General features: G+C 45.4%; 1 protein-coding gene across 14 annotated transcripts in view; it reads left to right on the forward strand.

The window, feature by feature from the left end:
* The window catches only part of EXD3 (exonuclease 3'-5' domain containing 3), a 564,575-nt gene that overhangs the window by 341,350 nt on the left and 199,843 nt on the right, over positions 1 to 23,382 (forward strand). For 8 of the 14 annotated variants that reach the window (XM_075120432.1, XM_075120430.1, XM_075120433.1 and 5 more), the window contains one exon: positions 23,141 to 23,194. The exons of 4 other annotated variants lie outside the window; for them this stretch is intronic. In XM_075120432.1, coding sequence (XP_074976533.1) covers positions 23,141 to 23,194 — 54 coding nt within the window. Of the gene's footprint in view, positions 1 to 15,237; positions 17,302 to 19,072; positions 19,148 to 23,140; positions 23,195 to 23,382 lie in introns of those variants that run through there. 2 more of the 14 variants (XM_075120436.1, XM_075120434.1) reach the window with 2 other exon arrangements.

The raw sequence follows: 23,382 nt of genomic DNA on the forward strand, positions 1-23,382 counted from the left end.
GCACCTCTGATAGAGAAATAGTCCATGATTACACACAGACCCTGAAAAACAGACAGTGGTTTTAGACTGCTTGGCTAGAATTATAAATGAATGGAGGGTTCTGGTCAAAGGCATCCAGACGAACAAGGTGTTTTCCAGTTACCTCATCCAATACATCCCATCTCAATGCTGACTTTAGAACAAAATAAAACTGGACACTAATTACACTGATTCTAAGAATAATGTTTCACAGCAGTTTAACTTGCAGCTGTTCTCTAGGTTTATTGTATTTACTGCCCTAATCCCCACAAATTATCGAGTTGTCAGTATGAGGTGTAAACAGGCAATTTTATGGAAGTCACAGGTCTGTAGATTTCACTACTGGTTGCAGATACTTTAGACCACCATCTTACTTCCATTGCAGTGAGTGGGAAACTTTCCAGGATGAAATCCTGGCCCCATATTAGTGAACAATAAAACTCCCATTGACTTCAGTGGGGTCAGGATTTCACCACTGTCTTCGACAGCAGCAGGATCTGGCCCTTAGCCCTTTAGAAAACCAGGAATCCCAGCTCAGCAGTGGGGTAAAACAGCTGTGTCTGTCCTGGCTGGTTCACCAGATGTTAGACCCGTAAGCCTGTCTGTGATTTAGAGCCGAATACTGACAATTCTGCACTTCGGCAGGGTGGGGGATGGGGGGATTCCAAACTGGGGGGAAGGAAACCTGTTTTAGTGCAAGATAATGTCAGCAGTGTGAAGGTGCCCAGGGGGCTGCACTGTTCGAAATGGGCCGTGTGGAGTAGAGTGCTGGTGCCCACCACACACAATCAACTTGTAACGCTGATGTCCTGACTGGTCACTGAGCCTTTCTGACAGACGCACACGTACACCAATGCGTGTCGTTTCCGGTCTTAAGGAGCCCAGATTGTTCCTGACTGGCCCTTGGGCTTGAACAGTGAGTTTAATTCTTGTCTGTAGTTATTTCTGTCGACTCTGGAGCTGTTCTTCATCTCGCTCCCCAGTAAATCTCCTTATCGCACAGCATATGAGAGACACTCAGCAGCTACTGCAGCTTGCTTTATTTGCTGACCTTCTGGTGGATGTGCTGATGCAATAATGCAGGGGGCATGGGCAGCGGATAGCATAAGCAGGGGAAGATTGTGCCATCCCAAACAGCCTGGCCTGGCTTCGCCCACATTCTGCCCCCAGGCCTCCATCTGCCTGTTTCCACTTCCCTTCCCAGTGTGGCCGAGAGGCTGGGGGGGGGGGGGGGTAGCTGGCAGGCTGGGGCCGTGTGCACAAGGCCCAGGGTTGTGGGGGCTGGGTCCACGGCTGCGCTGCCCGTCCGTCTGTCACTGGGGATGCTGGAACTGAGGGAATTACGGCCACGCCGCCTGCCCACCCAGCGCTGGCGGCTGCAGGGGGACGTGTGCTCCAGTCTCTGGAAGGGGAAGGGTGAGGCCTCAGCCAGAGAGGGAGGGGCCAGGGGCTAGCCTCCTCAACTGCATATTCAACCACTGCCCATAGTGGAGAGGGTGTTTGTTTGTGCCAAGCCTCCCTGAGCTCTGGGCAGCGTGGTTCCAAATGCTGGGAGCAGCAGCCCCTCCATAGGTAGCCGCATCTGCGGTCTAATGATAAAAGCAGGACAGGGATATGGAGAGAGGCTCCCTAGCCCCGTGGGGTCCTGCCCATGACTGGGGCTCCCAGGTCCTACAGAAGTACACATGGATAATCTCCGCCTGTGAGGGGAGGAAGATGTAAGTCACCAGCCCAGTCGAGCTGAACTGAAGCTAGTGGTTTAAGGGCTTGAAGGGAAGGGGAGGGGAGGGGAGGGGAGCCCCTTCGTGGGTTGCTTGCTCTGATTCCAGCTCCCCAGCACATTCAGGGAGTTAAGTGAAAAGTCAGTACCAGCAGCAGCTACCACTGGACTCAGCCAGAGCAGCTGCAAACATTTCTGATCACGAGCTCAGGCTGCCTATGCAGAGCCCCAGCCACAGAAGGTTCAAGCCAGCTTTGTCTGCTTGTGTTTCTGAGGGGAACTCTCCACTTTGAATCCTCTTGAGGCAATATGATATTAATTAGCAACTTCTGGCTTCACTGTATAGCTTCTCTGTTTTATCGTTTGTTTGAATTAGTTCTCTTCTCTTCCTCTTGTTGTTTCTTCTTCCTGAGTGGGACGGAAGCCATGCAATCTCTCTTTCCATATCCAGCCCTGTCACTGCACTGTGCAGCGGCCATGCACATCTCTCCCTGCCCTTCGCCCAGCCTGTTCACTGCACTCTATAGGGCCCATGCAGTTCCCTCCTCACTCCACAAACATAAGAGCGGCCATTCTGGGTCAGACCAATGGTTCATCCAGCCCAGTGTCCTGTCTTCCGACAGTGGCCAATGCCAGGTGCTTCAGAGGGAATGAACAGAACATTCAATCATCAAGTGATCCATCCCCTGGCATCCAGTTCCAGCTTCTGGCACTCAGAGGTTGAGGGACACCCAGAGCATGGGGTTGCATCCTTGACCATCTTGGCTAATAGTCACTGATGGACTTATCCTCCCTCAACTTATCTAATTCTTTTTTGAACCCAGTTATAGTTTTGACCTTCACAACATCCCCTGGCAACGAGTTCCACTGGTTAACTGTTTGTTGTGTGGGTTGTGTTGGGTCTCTTCACTTCGTAGATTCCAAGGTCAAAAGGGACCATTATTTATAGTCTAATCTGATGTCCTGTGTAACACAGGCCAGAGAACTGCCCCAAAATAATTTATAGAGCAGATTTTTTTAGAAAAACATCCAATCTTGATTTAAAAATTGTTGGTGATGCAGACTCCACCAGGACCCTTGGGAAATTGTTCCCATTGTTAATTACCCTCACTGTTAAACATTTACATCTTATTTCCAGTTTGAATTTGTTTAGCTTCACCTTTCAGCCATTGGATTGTGTTAAACATCTCTCTGGTAAACTAAAGAGCCCAATATTAAATATTTGTTCCCCATGTAGGTACTTATAGACTGTAGTCAAGTCACCCCTTAACCTTCTCTTAGTTAAGCTAAATAGATTGAGCTCTTTGAGTGTTTCATCACTAGGCATGTTTTCTAATCTTTTATGTAGTCTCACCAACAAAAGTAGGTCCAATGAAAGATATTACCTCATCCACCTTGTCTTTCTAATCCTTTAATCATTCTCACAGCTCTTCTCTGAATCCTCTCCAATTTATCAATATCCCTCTTCAATTGTGGAAACCAGAACTGGACACAGTTTTCTAGCAGCAGTTGCACTAATGCAAAATACAAAGGTAAAATCACACCTCTATTTGAGATTCCCCTGTTTATGCATCCCAGGATTCCATTCTCATTGGGAACCCATGTTCAGCTGATTATCCACAACTACCCCCAAATCTTTTTTCAGAGTCACTGCTTCCTGGGATAGAGTCCTTCATCCTATAAATATGGCCTGCATTCTTTGTTCCCAGATCTCTGTATTTACATTTAGCTGTATTAAATTGCATATTGTTTGCTTGCGCCCAGTTTAACAAGCATTCCAGATCTCTTGGAATCAGTGACCTATCCTCTTCACTGTTTATTACTCCTTCAATTATTGGGACATCGACAAACTCTATCAGTGATAATTTTATGTTTTCTTCCAGGTAATTGATAAAAATTAGGGCTGTCGATTAATTGCAGTTAACTCACACAATTAACTCAAAAAACTGAATCACGATTAATCACAGTTTTAATTGCATTGTTAAACAATAGAATACCAATTGTATTAAATATATTAGATGTTTTTCTACATTTTCAAATATACTGATTTAAATTACAATGAAGAATACAAAGTGTACACTGCTCAAGTTATATTATTATTTTTATTACAAATATTTGCACTATAAAAATGATAAACAAAAGAAACAGTATTTTTCAATTCACCTCATACAAGTACTGTAGTGCAATCTCTTTGTCATGAAAGTGCAACTTACAAATGTAGATTTTTTTTGTTACATAACTGCACTCAAAAACAAAACAATGTAAAACTTTAGAGCCAAAAGACAAACAAGTTTGTTTACATTTACAGGAGCTAATGCTGTCAACTTCTTATTTACAAAGTCACCAGAAAGTGAGAACGGACATTCGCATGAGACTTTTGTAGCTGGCGTTGCAAGGTATTTATTTGCCAGATATGCCAGATATTCATATGCCCCTTCATGTTTCGGCCACATTCCAGAGGACATGCTTCCATGCTGATGACACTCGTTAAAAAAATGTGTTAATTAAATGTGTGACTGAACTCCTTGGAGGAGAATTGTATGTCCCTTGCTCTATTTTACCTGCATTCTGCCATATATTTCATGTTCTAGCAGTCTCGGATGATGACCCAGCACAGGTTCATTTTAAGAACACTTTCACTGCAGATTTGACAAAATGCAAAGAAGGTACCAATGTGAGATTTCTAAAGATAACTACAGCACTCGACCAAGGTTTAAGAATCTGAAGTGTCTTCCAAAATCTGAGAGGGACGAGGTGTGGAGCATGCTTTCAGAAGTCTTAGAAGAGCAACATTCTGATGCAGAAACTACAGAACCCAAACCACCAAAAAAGAAAATCAGCCTTCTGCTAGTGGCATCTGACTCAGATGATGATAATGAACATGCGTCTGTCTGCACTGCTTTGGATTGTTATCGAGCAAAACCCATCAGCAGCATGGACGCATGTCCTCTGGAATGGCGGTTGAAGCATGAAGGGACACATGAATCTTTAGCGCATCTGGCACGTAAATATCTTGCGACACCGGCTACAACAGTGCCATGAGAACAACTTATTCTCATTTTCGGGTGACATTGTGAACAAGAAGTGGGCAGCATTATCTCCTGAAAATGAAAACAGACTTATTTATCTGAGTGACTGGCTGAACAAGAAATAGGACTGAGTGGACATGTAGGCTCTAAAGTGTTTCACTGTTTTATTTTTGAATGCAGTTATTTTTTGTGCATAATTCTACATTTGTAAGTTCAACTTTCATGATAAAGAGATTGCCCTTACAGTACTTACATTAGGTGAAAAATACAATTTTTTGAAATTTTTTTTTTGTATTTTTGAAAAATACAATTTCTTTTGTTTTTATATAGTAGAAATACTTGTAATCAAAAATAAATATAAATTGAGTACTGTACACTTTGTATTCTGTGTTATCATTGAAATCAATATATTTAAAAATGTGGAAAACATCAAAAATATTTAAATAAATGGTATTTGATTATTAACAGTGTGATTAATTTTTTTAATCGCTTGACAGCCCTAGTAAATAATAAAAATGTTAAAGAGCATGGCCAGGAAATGATCCATGCAAGACCCCACAGGAAAGACATCCTCTTGCTGATGATTCCCTGTTTACAATTACATTTTCAGTCATATCAGTTAGGCAGTTTTTAATCCATTTAATGTGTGCCATGTTAATTTTATATCGTTCTGGTTTTTCAATGAAAATGTCATGCAGTACCAAGTCAAATGCCTTACAAAAGTCTAAGTATATTACATCAACCCTTTTACCTTTATCAACCATACCTGTAATCTCATCAAAAAAGATATCAACTTAGTTTGACAGGATCTTTTTTCTGTGAACCCATGTTCATTTGCATTAATTATATTACCATTATTTAATTCTTTATTAATTGAGTCCCTTAGCAGCTGCTCTATTATCTTGTCCAGGATTGATGTCAAGCTTACCTGGGTCATCCCATTTCTCCTTAAAATTAGTAAAACATTAGCTTTCTTCTAGTCTTCTGTAACTTCCTTGGTGCTCCAAGAGTTATTGAAAATCAACATTAACATCCAGCCCATCCTCAGCCACCTTTTTTAAAACCATTGGAGGCAAGTTACCTGGACCTGCTGATTTAAAAATGTCTAATTTTAGTAGCTTCTATTTAACATCCTCCAGTGATACTAGTGGAATGCAGTGTTATCACCATGTGATGAGATCATATCATCTGTTTTTCCCCAGACAGAGAGAGAACAGAAATATTTATTCAACACTTCCCTTTCTGCCACTGTGGCTATGTCTTCACTAGAAAAAAGGTGTGTTTTTAACTCTACTGAGCCCCCTTGGGTTAGCTAACTCGCAGCACAATCCTAGGGAAGATGAGGCTATTTGTAGTTTTCACATGAGCTCACAGATGGAGTTAAAAACGATGGCAGAGCCTAGTCCTTAACTCAACATGCTAACTCGTGTGAAAACTACCAAGCCAGAGTGAAACCACTGGATGTGACCTTTTAATACATTAATCAAAGCACCTGCCATTACAGGGCAGATGAAACAACAAGATAATGAGCAAAGGAAGATCCTCTCTTCCAGAGCAGTTTATTCAGTTGAAAGTGACCCCCATATTCATTCCATGCAGACCTGGTGGCTCCTGTGAGCTCAGCTGTTCCTTTTGGGATTTCCATCTGATAAATTAAACTGCCCGCTCACAACTGTGCTAATTAACATCCGATGAAGTGAGCTGTAGCTCACGAAAGCTTATGCTCAAATAAATTGGTTAGTCTCTAAGGTGCCACAAGTCCTCCTTTTCTTTTTGCTAATTAACAAAGTGTCCCCAGGTCCCCATGCAGAATGGGCAGTGAAGGGAGTCATCAAGTTATAGCCAGATATTGTGTGTCTATGTAGATATTGTGACTGTGTTTACTGGAATTTTTTCTTCTCTCCTGATGCTTCTGTCCTGGTTCCTCTGTCTCGATCCTTTCTTACCCTTCCTCATAGAGCATGGAACACCCTCCCCATACACATCGGGGCTCGACTGGGCTCAGTCTCTATTAGTCTGTTCTGAAGTGATGGCTACCCTTATAAAGTCTCCACCAAACTTAGTTTCCTCTGTTGCAAAGGGAACCTTGGCTCCCTTTTGGCCAGTTCCTCGTGGAAATCCATCCTGCTCTCCTCTCCCGGTTGTCCAGTCCAACATGCAGGCAGATGGTTTTTGTTGCAGCTGTCACTCTGCAGCTGTGCAGAATGAACCTCAGGAACTCTGAACAGTAGCACACATAGCATCCTGTTCACTCAGCACTGTGTCATGTTTCCAGGCTGACTCCCTCTCTTTTCCTAGTCTGGCCATTACACAGGTGACATGGGCTCTTCAAGCTAAAAGCCTGAAATAAACAGGATGGGCCAGGTTTCAGGGGGGTAGCCGTGTTAATCTGTATCAGCAAAAACAACAAGGAGTCCTTGTGGCACCTTAGAGACTATCAAATTTATTTGGACATAAGCTTTTGTGGGCTAGAACCCACTTCATCACTCCTCTCCTTTACATTGGAGTCTTTTGTGGAGTTACTCCAGTTTTACACCAGCATAGTGGAGATTGGAATCTGGCCTGATGTCTGCAGATTAACATAGTCCTTTGTTTCTCAGTTTATAAAATCCACCTCCCAACCCATAATTTTAACCTTCAGGTCGTTTTGTGTCGTGCTTTGTAGGTCTCTGCCACTCAGGCCTTTCTCCGGAGACTGATAAGACACTCTGACCATCCTGATTTGCATGGGCTTGTCCCACATACTGAGTATTCCAAAGGGCCTGAAACGTATTCGGCATGATGATAGTACAGTGTGGAAGTGGACAAAGGACGACAATGTTTATAGGAGCCTTCCCTCCCCCTTTAGAGGATGAGTGGAGGAAAAGCAGATTTAGAAATACCCAGCCTCAGTGTGTAGTGGATCTGCTGCTCACAATGCTGAGGTGGCAGCTAGTTTGACGGAAGAATTCGTCTGTCAACCTAGCCACATCTACAATGGGGGCTAGGTTGACCTAACTATGGTGCTCAGGGGACAACATTTTTCACAGCCACGTATGACGTAGCTAAGTCAATCAGGTAGCTTGGTGATTACCTTCCTCGCCTTTCTGATTTTGCCAAGAATCTCTTTCCAAGTATTTCCTCACTCAAGTTTTCTCACTCTTCGGAAGGCTTAGCTTTGTCCATTGCATGCAGACAGTTACCCAGCGATAGCTGCTGGAAGACAGTGTGGTCTAGTGATTAGAGTTGGGACTTGGGTTCTGGACCCAGACTTACCATTGACTCACTAGTTGACCATGGGGGTAGTCACTGTGCTGTGCCTCAGTTTCATCTTTAAAATGGATGTCATGCTGTTTATCTTTCACTGTTGTGATACTTAATTAACTTTTCTCCAGAGCATTAAAATCTTTGGTTGAAAGTCTCTGCCTGTGACCATAGCATATTATTAGTATTCAGTAATTTAAATGCATTTTCCATTCCTATTCTATTGCAATTATTTTCATGTAAATCAGAAGTCTCACTGCAGCAGTTTGCAAGAAGCCCAGAGACTTGGCATTTTGTTCTCATCCTGAAGGGTGGTATCCCACATACCGGTGTGAAGAAAATAAAGCAAGCTTTGCAAGAGAAAAGGCAGAGCTGGCTCTTGACACCCTGAACCCTCACTCTATGGCTTCATCCAGCAAACTGTTACCTATGATTAAGGGCCTGTATCAACCTTAATGTCATGAAAGCCACACAGACCATAAAATCCCCATGTTCAGTGTGGAACTGGAACATTGGATGCATTTTTGTCTGAAATGCGTTAAATGTGAGTTTGGGAGGGGTGCCCCAGGCCCTGTCAGCCCAGAGGAATTGTATTGTTTCACTCCCTTTCAAAGCAGAAATCTCACATTCACCATAATTGACAACATTTTCCCCCCTGTTCATCCATGACAAACTGTAAACCCGGGGGAAATTTTGCCATGAAATCAACCTCCTCTTCTAGGGATTAAGAACGGTTTCTCACCATGGTACAATGGGCAGTTCGCTGATGTACGGAGTTGGGATGTGCCCCTTCTGTTGGCAGCTGCTGGAAGTAGCCTCAGGGGGCTGTTGTCTATAGCAAGATGGCAGTTTTCTTACCCCCAGCTATCACAGCAAGCAGTGTCCTGTTGGTTATAGGGACAAATAACCAGAGAAAAATGGTAGAGTAGGACAGCATGTCTCCTGTTCTACTAAAAAGCTGTTGGTTAGCGGGAAGGAATTTCACGCTCTCATGGCCCTGCACCAGCTAGTCATGGTGCTGCGCTCAGTTTGGACACTGAAACTAAGCTTAGCCAGCACCTTCTTTCCATTTTCTGGGCCAGATCCCCAGATGGGGTAAACAAGAGTAGCTCCATTGAAGTCAATAACGTAACACCTATAGACACCAGCTAAGGTTCTTTTCCTCTGTGTAGCCCCCCAAGAGGCTGTTCTAACAGCCAGCAGTTCCCAACGGCCGGGATGCCTCAGCCCATCCTCCTTTCCCCTGTGAAGTCCCCCTTGCATCAGGGTCTGGGAGGCGAAGAGATGTAGGAATCACTACTGTGGCTCTGCATCGCTGGGGAGCCTGCCGTATACAGCGGTCTGCAGCTTTGCTGGCTTTAGGGCTACTTTGTGTCATTGGAGTGAGGCTCAGGATCTAGCCCAGCGACTATTTATCTGTCTCAGTTGCCTAAAGGCAATGCTAGAGGCACTCCCAGGCTTGAGGCCCTGGTTTAAATCTCTTGGGAGATCTGGTTCTTTAGCGTTTCCCACGAGAGGAGCTGAGATTGGGGTTGTCCGAAAAGGGGCATTTAGACGAGTGCAGAACTGGATCCCTTTCTGAGTGCAGTGGCCTGGCAGCATTTGTTTGTGCGAGGTAGGATTCTCACGCTATAAATATACAATCTGTGATAAGGGAAGGGAAAAAGCCCAGCATGGAAATATTCTTTCTGTAAGAGAAATAATTTTGCTGCTGCTAAATATATATGTTCATATTATTCCTCTCTTGGTCTCTAGTATGATGGGAGAGCATGCACGCATGCTGCCCTCAGGGAATTGAGTACACTGCGCATACCCAAAGCATTCAGAAAGGCCATGTGTCCGCAGGGGATGGAGGCATTACAAAGAGAGGGAGGGAGCAAGGGGGATGGTCCCTTTCTCTGGTGTCCTCCCCTCTAGTCTGCATGGTCATTCTCATCTCTTTCAAGGCAGTAAAACCCTGGTACAGGGTTAACCATGAAGATCACAGAAAGCAATCTCTAAGCAGGTGCTGGCAGTGAGAAAAGAAACATTATCTGCTGTGTTCTCTCCTTTCCCAACCCTAGCTGTGAAAAGAGCCGTGGATGGCTTTGTTCACGGGGAGCACACTGTTGGAGAGGAGGGGTTTGTGTGATACGTCTAATCGACTCCTGTCTCATCCCCAGGCATCCTGGCCCTGATATTTACTTCCTGATTGACATTTCTGGTATCTTAATTCTGCTGTGCGGTACTCTCCTTGCCTCGCTGGGGGGGTGGTGCAGAGACAGATGTTCCTGGTAACTGCTGTGAAGTCACTGAGACAGTGACTGTGTTGTAAAGTAACATATACTCAACTTTCCATCCCTAAATGGGAAGCCAGTGGGGTTTTCTGTTAATCCATAATCTGAGAGCCAAATCCTCAAATAGCATGAATCAGCATAGCTCAACTGAATGTCAGTGAAGCTATACCAATTTACACCAACAACGGTTCTCTGTCCTAAGCTCAGTGGAGCCATGGCAGTCTACACCAGAGAGGGTTCAAGCCCTGGGTATTTTTTGTGGTGATAACCCCATCACCGCTGGCCACTCTTGCATCTTCTTTGAAAAAATCCCTGGTGGTTCAATTTGTATCATGTACCTGGGAACCCTCATAACAATAGGTCTGGGCATGGCTAATGTGGCTTTGTTCTATTTAACACTGGGTGTGAAATCTCAAGGATACAAACATCTTTAAGTCATGACATAGTCATGTAGTTGTCTGCCAGTTGGTACACACACACCACTGTTATGAGGCTGGGCAAAACCATGAGGAGGTATTTCTTGCATGTTGACAAAATTACATTATTGGATATTCAGGGCAGATTAAGATCAGTTCCATTTCCTTCTGAACCTCTGTTTATGTCCAGGGAGTTGAGGGCATCTTTCAGGAGGATCTTTGACACCCAAAATATTGTAAATCACCATGTCCCCCATCTCCTAGAAGAGCCCCGATTCAAGAAGCTAATCTGTTAGAAAGGGCCTTAAATACTGGGGAACTGTCAGAGCTGTCAGACTATAAAGCACAACTTTTCCCCCATTTTTTCTATCATCTCCCTCTGCCCTCCCATTGCCTTATTGACTAGTTATCAAAGTTGATAACTTCTGCTACTTCTAAGCCAGTCCTCTCTACCTGCTTGATCCTGGAGTGAAATCATTATAGTGTGTGTGTGATACTGTATTCACTTGTGATGGGATATGGCAAGGTCATGATTTCAGCTCTCGATTCAGCAGTTAAAGTAGCTGGTCTGGGAGGATATCATCAGTAGTAACAGAGAAATATGAAAGATGCTTTTCTTGAGTATATTATCTTTTAAGGACTCTGTGCCTCTCAAACATACACATAAAGGCAAAGTAGCCTTTACTAACCATGCTCAGTAGAAGAAGGAAAGGAGAGAGATCTGTACGGTTGGAAGAGGAATGCATCAGGGAAGCCATAATTTTTAGTTGGACATGTCCTTGATTATTAAATGTATTTATTGAACCACTCCTGATGTGTCCTGATGAAGCTGATAGAGAGCAATATACAACACTTTCTCCAAGGCGAGTTCAGAACCCTAATTAGGTTTCCACCAGGGCACCTGGATCCAATCGACCTTAGTACAAGCTCCTTCAGACAATGTGCTCTTATAACAGTATTTGTCAGAGCGTCCAGCATAAGCTAAAGAGAAAGGGAAGATTTGTATTCTTTTTAAATAGTTAGAGTAAACAGTATCTGGTGGGAGGTGCGGAATTGACAGCCCGGAGGGTCACAGTCCTCTATTTATCTACACCACATGGGAAGCCTGCATTGCTACTACCCCAGCCCAGCCCAGCAACATGCCTCAGTCTTGACCCAGAGGGCCCAGTTAAGAGGGTAAGAGGAGAGTTCATGACCTGCCTCTTCGTTGCTCCGTCTGCTAAGACTGCCCAGACCAGGGAGCCAGTCAGGGCCCACAGTGGTCATGGGATTTGCGATGGCGAAGGAGGAATCACAACGTGTATTTGTAGGCCTTCATTGTGGTGTGCTCCTTGCACCGTGGGATAGACACACTGCTTACAGCACCATTACAGACAAGGCAATAGAGCAACCTGGTTTAGTTCCCATTAACCACTGGCACAAATAATGGTAACAGAGAAAACAAAATGTCTGCCTATTTCTGATGGGATTTCCTAAAGGAAAAGGACTATTGGGGACTGTTTCGCTAATGCTGGTTGAGTGAGTCAGTGTCTTGTATCGACCTTAGTAGCAAGCCTGCAAGTTTCCTTCTGGCTTCTGAGCAGCATGCTGTGACTTTGCCTACTCCCAGGTGGGACGTTCACTCTGCTTTAATATGCCATGGTTTTAATTGTCTAATGTCCCGCCTAGTGCAGTGACAGGAATGTCTGGGTGATGGGAGGGAGGGGAGAATTGCTGCGGAAGGGAAAGGGGAAAGCTACTTCCTTGTTTTTCCAGCTCCAGACCCTCTCCCATTTCCATTGCTGGGAACGGCAGGGTTTAGCCCAGCTCAAGGTTACGTCCTTCTGCTGTATGGCCTGGGTTCAAAAAGCGTGAGAGAGAGCTAGACACAATAACAAATATGTCAAACGTGCAATTGCTTCCTCTTGGGCTTCTGGGGCTTTTGTGCAAGTGTATGAGGAGGGGAGGGGGGAAAAGATTAATGGAATCAAATAGGAACCGTGCTGGCAGTAGGGTTAGAATGTGTCAAAAATATTTGCTAACAGAGCCTAAACATCAGGGAAGCAAGATTATGGGGCTTTGTGCATCTGAGGAGATGAGGAAAAAAAGGCCATTCTTAGATTCCCCACCTGTTGTAATTCTCAGTAGAAATCACTCATTTTCCATGGAGAAGCTAGTCTGAATAGTGCTGAATTTGTGTCACTTCAGGAAGAGTTGAACCTTTCTCTAGTTTTGCTTTCAGGTATATTTGTTATAAGCCTGTGAGGCAGGAAAAGACCCTCAGAAAACTGGTCAGAATTTTTCAATTTTTGAATCACAACAGGGAAAAAAGGGAACAAACTTTCCTGACCAGTGTGGTAGAGAGCATTTCCTGTTACCCACAGCTGTGCTCTGAAATCCGCAGCCACCAGGAATAACTCTTTCCCTGGGTGGGTGTGTAAAGCCCATTGGCATGTTTGGTTTGTTACCAGGGACAGTTTGCGTTTGGGAACCATCCATTGTTTCCTGCAACAGGCACTGGTGCAATGAACAGGAAATTGTTTTTATTTAGCTCATCTTTTCCTCTGGCATGAGACTGATCCGTCATCCTTTAACCTTCTGGGGCCATAGGAGACTAATTCCTTCAAACACCTTGACCCAGGCTGTGTCCCAGGGGCTCTGCGTATCCACGAGCAGGGCCAGCTCTAGGCACTAGCTAAGGAAGCAGGTGCCTGGGGAGGCCCTTCGGCCTTCCCTGGGGCGGCACTCCTCCCTCGCCGGCCCTTCGGCCTTCCCTGGGGCGGCACTCCTCCCTCGCCGGCCCTGCGGCCTTCCCTGGGGCGGCACGCCTCCCTCGCCGGCCCTGCGGCCTTCCCTGGGGCGGCACGCCTCCCTCGCCGGCCCTGCGGCCTTCCCTGGGGCGGCACGCCTCCCTCGCCGGCCCTGCGGCCTTCCCTGGGGCGGCACGCCTCCCTCGCCGGCCCTGCGGCCTTCCCTGGGGCGGCACGCCTCCCTCGCCGGCCCTTCGGCAGCAGCTTTTTTTTATTTATTCTTCTTCGGCGGGCACTTTTTTTTTTTTCGCCGCTGCTTGGGATGGCAAAAAAGGTCGAGCCGGCCCTGCCCGTGAGGCTCGGAAAGCCAGTTTCAGCAATGAGCCAGAGTAATGTGACACTTACCTGTGGTGTTCCCTACCAAACTGTCCCCTCCAGTGCATTTCTCCCCTGTAAACTCCACCCCCACCAACCACCATGTGCTGAATGAATAAAAAGCCTTTTCTCTTTGATCCTTTAATTTTTGTTATGGTCACAAACACACAGAGACAACAAAGATAACCTGGGGCAAAAGGGCTGATAACACTCTGAGGGGAGAAACCAGGAAAGCTTGCTTACAGATGCACTATAGTAGCAATCGAAGGTTCGGGAACGGGCACCTTCTGGTCCTTGTATCCTCCCCTGGTATTGAGTGCAAGGGATACCTATCCCCACCCCCGCTTCATAGGACGTTTCGAGGAGGAGGATGTAGGACTGAGTGATGATAGCAGCAGGTTCAGCATTGGTTGCAGAGGGACTCTAGCATCCAGCTGCCTTTCTTGAACCTCAGTCAGACACCTCAACATGTCTGTTTGTTCCTTCATAATCCACAGCATCTCTTCCTCCATGGCACACTCTTGTTCCCTGCATGCTCCCCTGTCCTCGCTGTCCATGTCCAGGCTTTTGGATAGCATAATCCTCCATGTGCTGAGCTCCATCTTGTCACTCTCGGACGCGTACATTAATTCATTGAACATGTCCTCCTGAGTCATCTTTTTCCGCCTTCTAATCTGGGAAAGTCTCTGTCCCAGTGTGGAGGATGCATCAACAGACAAGGTTTCAGCTGTAAAGAATACAAAGCACAAGGGTAGCATTGACAGTGCATGCATTGTTTCTGGTGCAAGGTTAATTCTTTTTATAAAAGAAACACTCCTCAATGCACTTCCCTGCAAGCCACAACGTAATCACAACCACTGGCTATTGCAGGAGTTGGTTTGCTGCTCCAGCCGTTGTGAGTAAGACCACGAGGTGTGGGCAAGAGGTCTTGTGCCGCTGCTTTTGTGAAAAGAACAGGAGGACTTGTGGCACCTTAGAGACTAACAAATTTATTTGAGCATAAGCTTTCGTGAGCTACAGCTCACTACATGAATACTCCTTTTCTTTTTGCGAATACAGACTAACACAGCTGCTACTCTGAAACCTGCTTTTGTGAAGACATCCGTGGGATCACAGGTTGGAACTTGAGAAAAGGCCCCTTTTCCCTAGCAACCTGGATGGTGCTTGAGGACAGGCACCAGTGTAAAGGCCCCCAAATAGTTTTTTACAAAAGCAGCACCAGGTTGCGGGGAAGGGAGACAAACAGAAAGCTGCCCCCCCTTTTTTTTTTCAATGCTTCTTGCAATACACAGTGATCCCTTCCAACCACAACCAGGGCACGCCTGAGAAAGTGTTGTTGTGTGACCCAGAATTCACCAAAGGGGGTGGATTACTTGTCAAATTGCTTGTGGTTTAAGGGCTAGCATTTAAAACTTCCCCCATTTCCTGTAGGTGACCACATACGATATCACTCTCCTGAGGGTAACGGAGGCAGAAAGGGAGCAAATGCTGCAAGCGTCTGGGTACAGACCTGGTCCTTATGCTGCAGTGCTGTGTGCCGCAATGATGCCAGCAGAGTTAATACTGGAGTGGCTTGGGAAAGTGTCCTACCGTGGTGGACGAAATAAGGCAGCCCTTCCCAGAAATCTTCTGCAAAGGATTGCAGAGTACCTCCATGAAAGCTTCCTAGAGATCTCCATGAAGGATTCCAGGGCCATCCCCGTGCACATAAGCAGTCTTTTTTGAAGAGCTCCCTCTGCGTAGCTGGAGTGGTCACCAATAACCACGACACCTCCTTTTTTCTTCAGATTCAACATAAAAAATAATAGCATGTAACCCCGACAGTTTGACTGGAAATGTGGACTCACCAGAGGTGGCTTACCCAGCATCACGCTCTGCTGGCAATTGGACCTGTGAAGGGATGGCCTCCAAGGTTAAAAGCAGTTCTTTACAGGCCTCTTAGTTTGGCAGAAGGGACTTGGTAGTTTAGACACACACATTATTAGATCGACTTAACGCAGCTTAGGTAGTGTAGACCAGGCCTGAGGCTTGGGTGAAGGCAAGCTGGCTAAAGCTCAGTCCAGACAGGACTGAGGCAATAATGGTAAATTGAAGAAAGCGGCTGGAAGAGGTGATAGAGGCTGTATCTGCCCCTTTGGTGGAGAGTGCTTGTCATTGGCCATCAGAACTCACCACTTAGCAGTGTCTATAGACATTGGTATCAAACAGTAGCTAGGGCTGTGTTTCTCCATCTTGATTAGGAGCTTGTGGTTGTTTCCCTCAGCTTTGGATCTCATTACTCCTATCCATACTCTTTGCCCCTCAAGATCCCACTAATGCAGCGTGACCAGCGTGGGGCTACACCTTAATTTCACTGGACTGCAACTGGTGTGGAAGATAGCTGCCTGCTTCTTACACAGTGTATTGTGCCCAGAGCACATGACCCCTGTGCACCAGGACCTGCACTGGCTGCCTTTTGGTATCGGGATGGAGTGGAAGGTGTTGGTTTTGAGTTATAAAGAAACCTTTAATGGGTTGGAGTTTGCCTGCCTGAAAGATGACTCTCTCCCTGTGCTATACCGCCGCGGCTGGAGCTGTGTAAAAGAGAAAGCAGGACTCCAAGGATCCCTTGCTCTGGAAATCACTGCTTCAAATCCAGAATTCCATGAATATGTCCACCTTCAGGACACACTGCAAAGACTGTCTGTTGGTTTGGGCCCTGACAGAATTGGAGTGGATTTGATTTTTTCTTTGCTGGGGTAGGATATTAGTATTTTATTATTATTACAGTAGGCAGGGCCCCATTGTGATTGGCACTGTACTGGCAGATAATAGAGACACTTCCTGCCCCAGAGAGCTTGCAATGTAAGACCATGGGCAGCAAACAGATGAGGGGAGAGCAAGGAAACAGTGAGATGACCGTGGTCAGCATGAAAAGTAGCCGTCATGGCACACAAGCTGCCTAACCACTGAGGAGCTTTCTGCAGGCATCACGGCAAAGGAGAATTTCAAGGAGGACAATGAGTTGGTTTTGCAGATGGTTACAGGGAGCTCCTCGCAAGTGTATGGAGCAGCATGGGAGAAACCCCAAAGGTGATTGTTCAAAAATGTAACACCTGGGCAGTGAAAGCTCGTACCATTGGCAGAGTGGAGGTGGGAATCAATATCCCAATATAAAGCATGGTAAATTGGGTGCAATTGGGCTGTGATGGGCCTTACAAGTGAAGATAAAAGTTTGTGTTTAATGGGGATATATTTTGCTGCTGTGCTTTACTGCCAGGTCTTGTTAATTTTGATGTGGGAGGTGGGAGGGGGCTGCTGGATGGATATCCTTGCAAAGATGCTTCTTTAAACAGTGCCAGAGATCACCACCAAATGCTCATGCCTGGCTTAATGATATGGCCTCCTTGCGAACCATTGGCATTCCACAGAAAAGAAATGCCCAAAAAATTCAAAGTAATTTGGGCTGCCTTTTTAGAGGTCTTTGATTAATGCAGACTGAAGATAGATATTTCGCTTTCCTTCCCCTGCCTTATCCTAGCCCTCTTTACTTAATCTGTGTGTTATGATGAATTTTGTATTTTGGTATATCTCTTGTATTTGAAAAAAATAATAAAACATTATAAATTTTAAAAAATAGTGCCAGGGCCGTAGAGCTGCAGAAAGGATCCTGTTTTGCAATTCAATTCAAAGACAGCTAATGAAGAAGCAAAATGAACAATACTTTTACCCATTTTCATCAGATGTTCACTTTAAAAGGGGCTCTCTTGCATCTCTACATGTCTTGTTTTTAATGGGCAAGAGTTTTTGTTCTATGAATAGGCTTCTATTGTTCACTACTGTAGAATGGAAGTAAATGCAAAGGAGACCTAGATGTAAAATCCAAATGCAGCCAGGTTTATGCAGCCAGATTAAAATAGCTCCCTAAGGTGGTTTAATATTGCCCTCAGCCTTTGGCTCCAGACAACTCAGCACCATCAGAGGAGCTGTACTCTCACTCTCAGTTCCAGTCAGTATTTGCTGTATTAGCCTTTTGGATATTTTAATTTAATGAAAAGTTTGAACCTCTTTGAAAAGCCCTAACAAAAATCAGAATGAGTGTGACAAACTCTTACCCTCTGTATAGAATCATAGACTATCAGGGTTGGAAGGGACCTCAGGAGGTCATCTAGTCCAACTCCCTGCTCAAAGCAGGACCAATCCCCAATTTTTGCCCCAGATCCCTAAATGGCCTCCTCAAGGATTGAACTCACAACCCTGGGTTTAGCAGGCCAATGCTCAAACCACTGAGCTATCCCTCCTCTCCCACTGAGCTATCCCTCCTCCGTACCTGAGCTGCTGGCTAGCACGTCGGCCATGGGGCTATAACACACTAACACACAGTATTTTTGGTCATTTGACCACATGTCCATTATTTTTGTAAATACCCCTATCTTGTTTTACACACAGGGAGGATGTGAGCGTATCAGAATGTATGGCAGCGCAATAAGAATTGCTTATTGGCACCCGTTTGGCATTACCTCATTGCTTGGGAGCAGCTGCCCCATCACAGAGTTTATCCGAGAGAAAAGGTCCTCTAGAGATTTCAGAAACCATGTGAATTTGGTTGGTGCTCCCGTTTCCCTCTCCCTCCTGTAAAGTCTTGCTGCCTGAATTGCTATGACAACATGTTATAATATTTCATTATGGATGGAGCTTGGGTTTAGGGGTGGTGCTTCAGAAGAATACAGCCATTTCTCCCCACCCATTCCGACCCTCATTACACCATGTTTTATGATGAATCATTAGTTGTCCCTAGATGACTCATTTCACCATTACCAGAAAGAGGGCAAGGAGACAAGATGGCAGGTGTTTAAGCAGCAAAGAGTAGGAGAGGGTTGGTAAGTTAGGTTTCAGAGTAACAGTTGGTTGGTAAGTTAGGTAACTGGAAGGAAATAGTGGAGTAGGTGATTGGGGTTTATAGGGCAAGGGATTTCTAGAGACTTCTGCCACCTCAAATTTTGCAGAAAACACTATTTTAGGAAATTATTTTAATGTTTTTGTTAAAACTATTGGTGCTGTTTTTGTCTTTCTGCTCCTGCCAAGTTTTGTTCCTTAGCTACCATGAGTTACAGAAATAACCCCTGGTCTGCCCACAATCCCAGAATAGCTGGCTGATCTGCTAAAACGATCGGCAGTGAAATAATTATCAGTTGCCATCATTGGTCTTAAGAGTTAACAACCAATTGAGGTGGATGTCAGTTCACACCCCTCATAAGGCTTAGTGTTTTACTGTGTCTATCCGCAGACTCAGGCAGACAGCACTGCATCAGGTCACAAACAGATGGTTTCCTTCACCGCCATATGAGGGAGAAATTTAAATGAAATGTTAAATGCTGTAGAAACTGATGGAGTCACCGCGGAAGGGCTGCAGAATTACCAGCTCAGGTCAGCTCATGGATGTAATTGCACTGTATGTTGTGTCTTTGTAATAATGTTTACTGAGTACAGTATATACCATACTGAGGAGCAGCAAGTCAGAATGGCTGTTTATGGGAAAACTGATACTTTCCTGGGCATTTCTGAGTCTCATCCTAGCGGTAAAGTCACCATGAAAAAGACTTTATGCTTCAAGATTGGTGCATTCTGCACTGTGCACTGTTTCTAAAGATTTGCAGCCCTGCCTTGCTGACAGTTTGACATGTTTTGTATGTGCAGCTCTAAATCAAGAGCAAGAGAGACAAAACATGCTTTCTCCAATACATTATTCTATATTTTACTATTATTTGTATTGTGGTAATGCCTAGAAGTCCCAGCTGAGGTTGATGACCTCCCGGGCTATGTGCAAGACACACAATAAGAGACAGGACCTGTTACGAAGAGCTTATAATCTAAATAAACAAGGACGAAAGGGACAATTACTATCCCCATTTTACAGATAGGAACCAAAGCCCAGAGAGAGTAAGTGACACGCCCAAGGTCACACAGGAAGGCTGTGACAGAGCTAATGATTAAACCCTAATTTTCAGAGTCTCAGGCCAATGCCCCTCCTCCCCGGCTGTGAGCTAGAGGGTTAAATCTCGTTCACCTCTTTCACAGCTTTTAAAAACTACTTTGTCGTCATGTTTTAATATCAATCCAGCTTGAATTGGAAGATCTTACTTTGCTGGCCATCTCCGTACTTTACTCCAGACTCTCAGTGCCTGGCTTGCTCTTTCAAACGGTGGCTATCAATAGCAGGGATGGGTGATGGGTTTGTAGTTCCAGTGATGCAGGGAGTAAGGCAGTAATGCAAAATCTAGCAAGCACACATGTCATAAGGAGGATTTAAACCCAGATCCCTAGCCCTGTATGCTGCTAAGTCTTTATCATTGGTTGGACTCAATCACATCTGCTATAACAATGTCAGTTTTAGCAACACCCTGTGGCGTTAACATTCTGACTCTGGTAACTAAGAGCTGCTGTTGGGAATGCTTCCCCCAGGTGCATGCCTTCATTGCAGCAAGAGGGGGCGAAAGTTCTTTTGTCCTGGAGTAACCATGGCCCCTGGGCAGAGCACTTGGAGCCCAGGTAAATCAGGGTTAATGCCAGCAAGGTATCCCTGTGTAATGTCCTTTTTATCTGATGTGATACAGTGCATTTCCTGGCCCAGTGGTTCTTGTCCGGTCATTAAGGCTGCTTGGCAGTTGAGCAGAGAGGAAGGCTGTAAGTAAACATGGCACTCTTGGATCAGTCGCAGGGAAAGCCAGCAAGGAGCTGCATGGGATTGCTGTCTCCAAAGCCTTCTTGTTTCCTCGCCTCTCAGACACACAGCTTCCTGCCAGGGAAGGCACACACTGCTGAGCTCCAGCGACACAGCTCTCTCCCTGTGAGAATGGCTGATCCCTGCATTTTTTTCAGCAGTCTGCTCAAACCAGAATCTGTAGCTCTGAGTTGTCTCAAAGTTCAGCCTTACCTGGATCTGTGTCTGAATCCCACCTTCTGGGCCCATCAAGTCCAAGCCATGTGTGTTTTGCTGGAATCTTGCCAGGCATATGAAATTTAAATGAACATCTGGAGACATTTGTTTTTCATGGAGGTGCATTGAGCTTTTCTTCTGAATCTACTCATAAAAGGCTCCACAGTTCTCTGCCAGGCAGTTTCCATATCGTTGCAACACGCACATATTCGCATAGATTTGCATGTCTGACTGCTTACTAACAACTCAGGGATACACCACGCTGGTCTTACTCTGCTGATTGGAATGGGCAGACAGTGGAGTGACCAGTACTAAACAAACAGGTTTCTATGTGATCCATTGTGGTGAGAGAGGTGTGTGTGCATGTGCTGTGTGTGTGTGTTTATGGGTATTCGACTTCCTGTGATGGGGCTATTAAGGGAGGAATGTCAGTGTCAAAGCAGCTTTCAGGTTATGCTGTTTAGATCTTTAATTGCATTGGATTTCAGTCCCTTCTCTACTCATCTGTGCTGACCCAGCCAATTAGCTGGAAATCATCCCTCAACAGGAGCGGTGAGGGGAGCTTGACACCTCCTCTGGCTGGGCCAGGAAAATATGCTGCTGGTCTGCGTCCCTCTCATCCTTTTCCTCGCGTATCGTTCCCCTGGTTACAGAGCCGTGGGATTCGGGGAAATCCGGAGAACACAGCTGCAGTGTCAGCCCCACTCCAAAATGTCCTTATCTGGCACATTGTTTACTGGGCCAAGTGTTAACTACAGGAATTTGAATTCCCTTCTTAGCTAATCATTGGTGCCAAACCTTAGCATATAGTAATCCCTTGCCCTTCTCTGGTACTTTCCATCCGAGGATCTCAGAGCACTTTCCTAACATCAATAAGTCAACACTCAGAACACCCCTGTGAAGCACACGATTCTGTGTAATCCTCATTTTAGAAGGGGAAAACTGAGGCATATACCACTTAAATGATCTTAGTCATACACCAGATGTTTAGCAGTGCCAAGGTTACAACCAGTATCTCTTCACTGTTGATTCTGTGCTTTACCCATTAGACCATAGCTGTTTACTCAGAGGGTGAACCCTATTGCTTTGCATAATCATCACAATAAAAATAGTATTGTCAGACTTTCTAGTTATTTCCACTAATGCTTGTGAATTCTCCCTTTGAGCGCTGCAGAATAACAGTCTTGCTCAGCTGACCTACCTGTTTAGGTTCAAACTACCTCAAAGACCACTGAGATTGGGTACTCCTAGCTGAATTGTAAGGTGAAATGCACAGCTTTAGGTTACTTACAAAGTAAACATTTTGCTAACAGGCAGACGCACCTTGGGAGGAGAGTCTGCTTCGAAGGCTGGTTTTGCTCCAGTATGTCAGTAGCACCTGGAATGTGCCCCTCCTAAGACGGAACAGCCCTCAGGAAATGAAAACTCTCTATTGTTACATTGGACTGGCCTGTTCTTGGCTGCAGTGGGAGTTTGGAAGCACTCCCAATATCTGCCATGCATCCAACATGTTCACAAACTGTTTGAGGATGCTGTTCTGTTCCCCACCCTCTTCCCCTCCAAGCCCCCCAGCTCTGACTGCTTCCTATAGCCCTGGTTCCCAGCCGCTGGCACAGAATCTCTGTCACATGCAGGGAGTGAGGGACAGGCTCTCTGATTTAGCTGTCATTGTAAGTGGAAGGAAGTAGCAGACTTGAAATCTTTGAATATCTTCCAAGGGGATTCCCATCCCCTCCAAGGCATGGCTCAATTTCCCAGCGAAGGCTGGACAGTTTCCAGGTTGGGGTGTTTTATGTCTTTTTCTGAAGCACACTCTTTCCTTCTCTCCCCTTCACTGCAGATATTCCAAGGTAGCAAAGTACTGAGTCTTGGGGCCCCATCTAGGATCCTTTGGCCAAGCACGATCAGGTGGTGGTATAGCTGACTAATACGTTCCTGTGGTGTGTTACTGCTACAACGAACAAATGTTCTAAGGCAGTGGATTCTAAAAGATGTTCCCAAGAGAGACCTTTTGCAGAGTTAACAGGTCCAGAGTTCTTGCACCCACTCTTTGCACACTACTCAGGATGAGCCTTTGAATCTGCGAGCCAAAGAAGGAATTGTAGTGTGTAACCCTCTGGTACCCTCTGACTTGCGATGGTCCTTGTGTTAGCTTGAGCGGTTGGCACGCTGCATGCCCTTCCCCCAGACAAGTCATGCGAATGCAAGAACAGCTCTAGGGAACTGTCAGGATCTGCTTTTCCTTCTCTCCTTCCGTGCTCAGGATTTGTGGCTGTGCATTATGTTCCTTGTATTCTGTAGCCAAATGAAACCCTAATATGCTTAGGATATTTACTGCAAGAAAAAAAAGAGTCTAAATGCTACAGTTATCCCTGAGTCTGTCCCATTTAACTCCAAGAATCTCGTCTCTCCCTGCAGGTTGCATCAGTGCAGCCAGAGAGCAGAAACCTGACTGACGTGATCCGTATACCTGTGAGTGAGCAGGTTTGGAGGGCTGGGGGACTGTGATCAGGGAGCACATTTTTTAAAGGGGTCCATTGATATACCTAGCCGTTCTCATTGGCAGATCCTGTCTTATTCCCTTTGCTGGGACCACAAGATCTGTCTTTGAATAAGACCTTTCTCTCTCCCCTCCCAGCTCTCTCTCATTGACTGCACTT

Source organism: Caretta caretta, chromosome 16, assembly GCF_965140235.1.
Source record: "Caretta caretta isolate rCarCar2 chromosome 16, rCarCar1.hap1, whole genome shotgun sequence".
Lineage (NCBI taxonomy): Eukaryota > Metazoa > Chordata > Testudines > Cheloniidae > Caretta > Caretta caretta.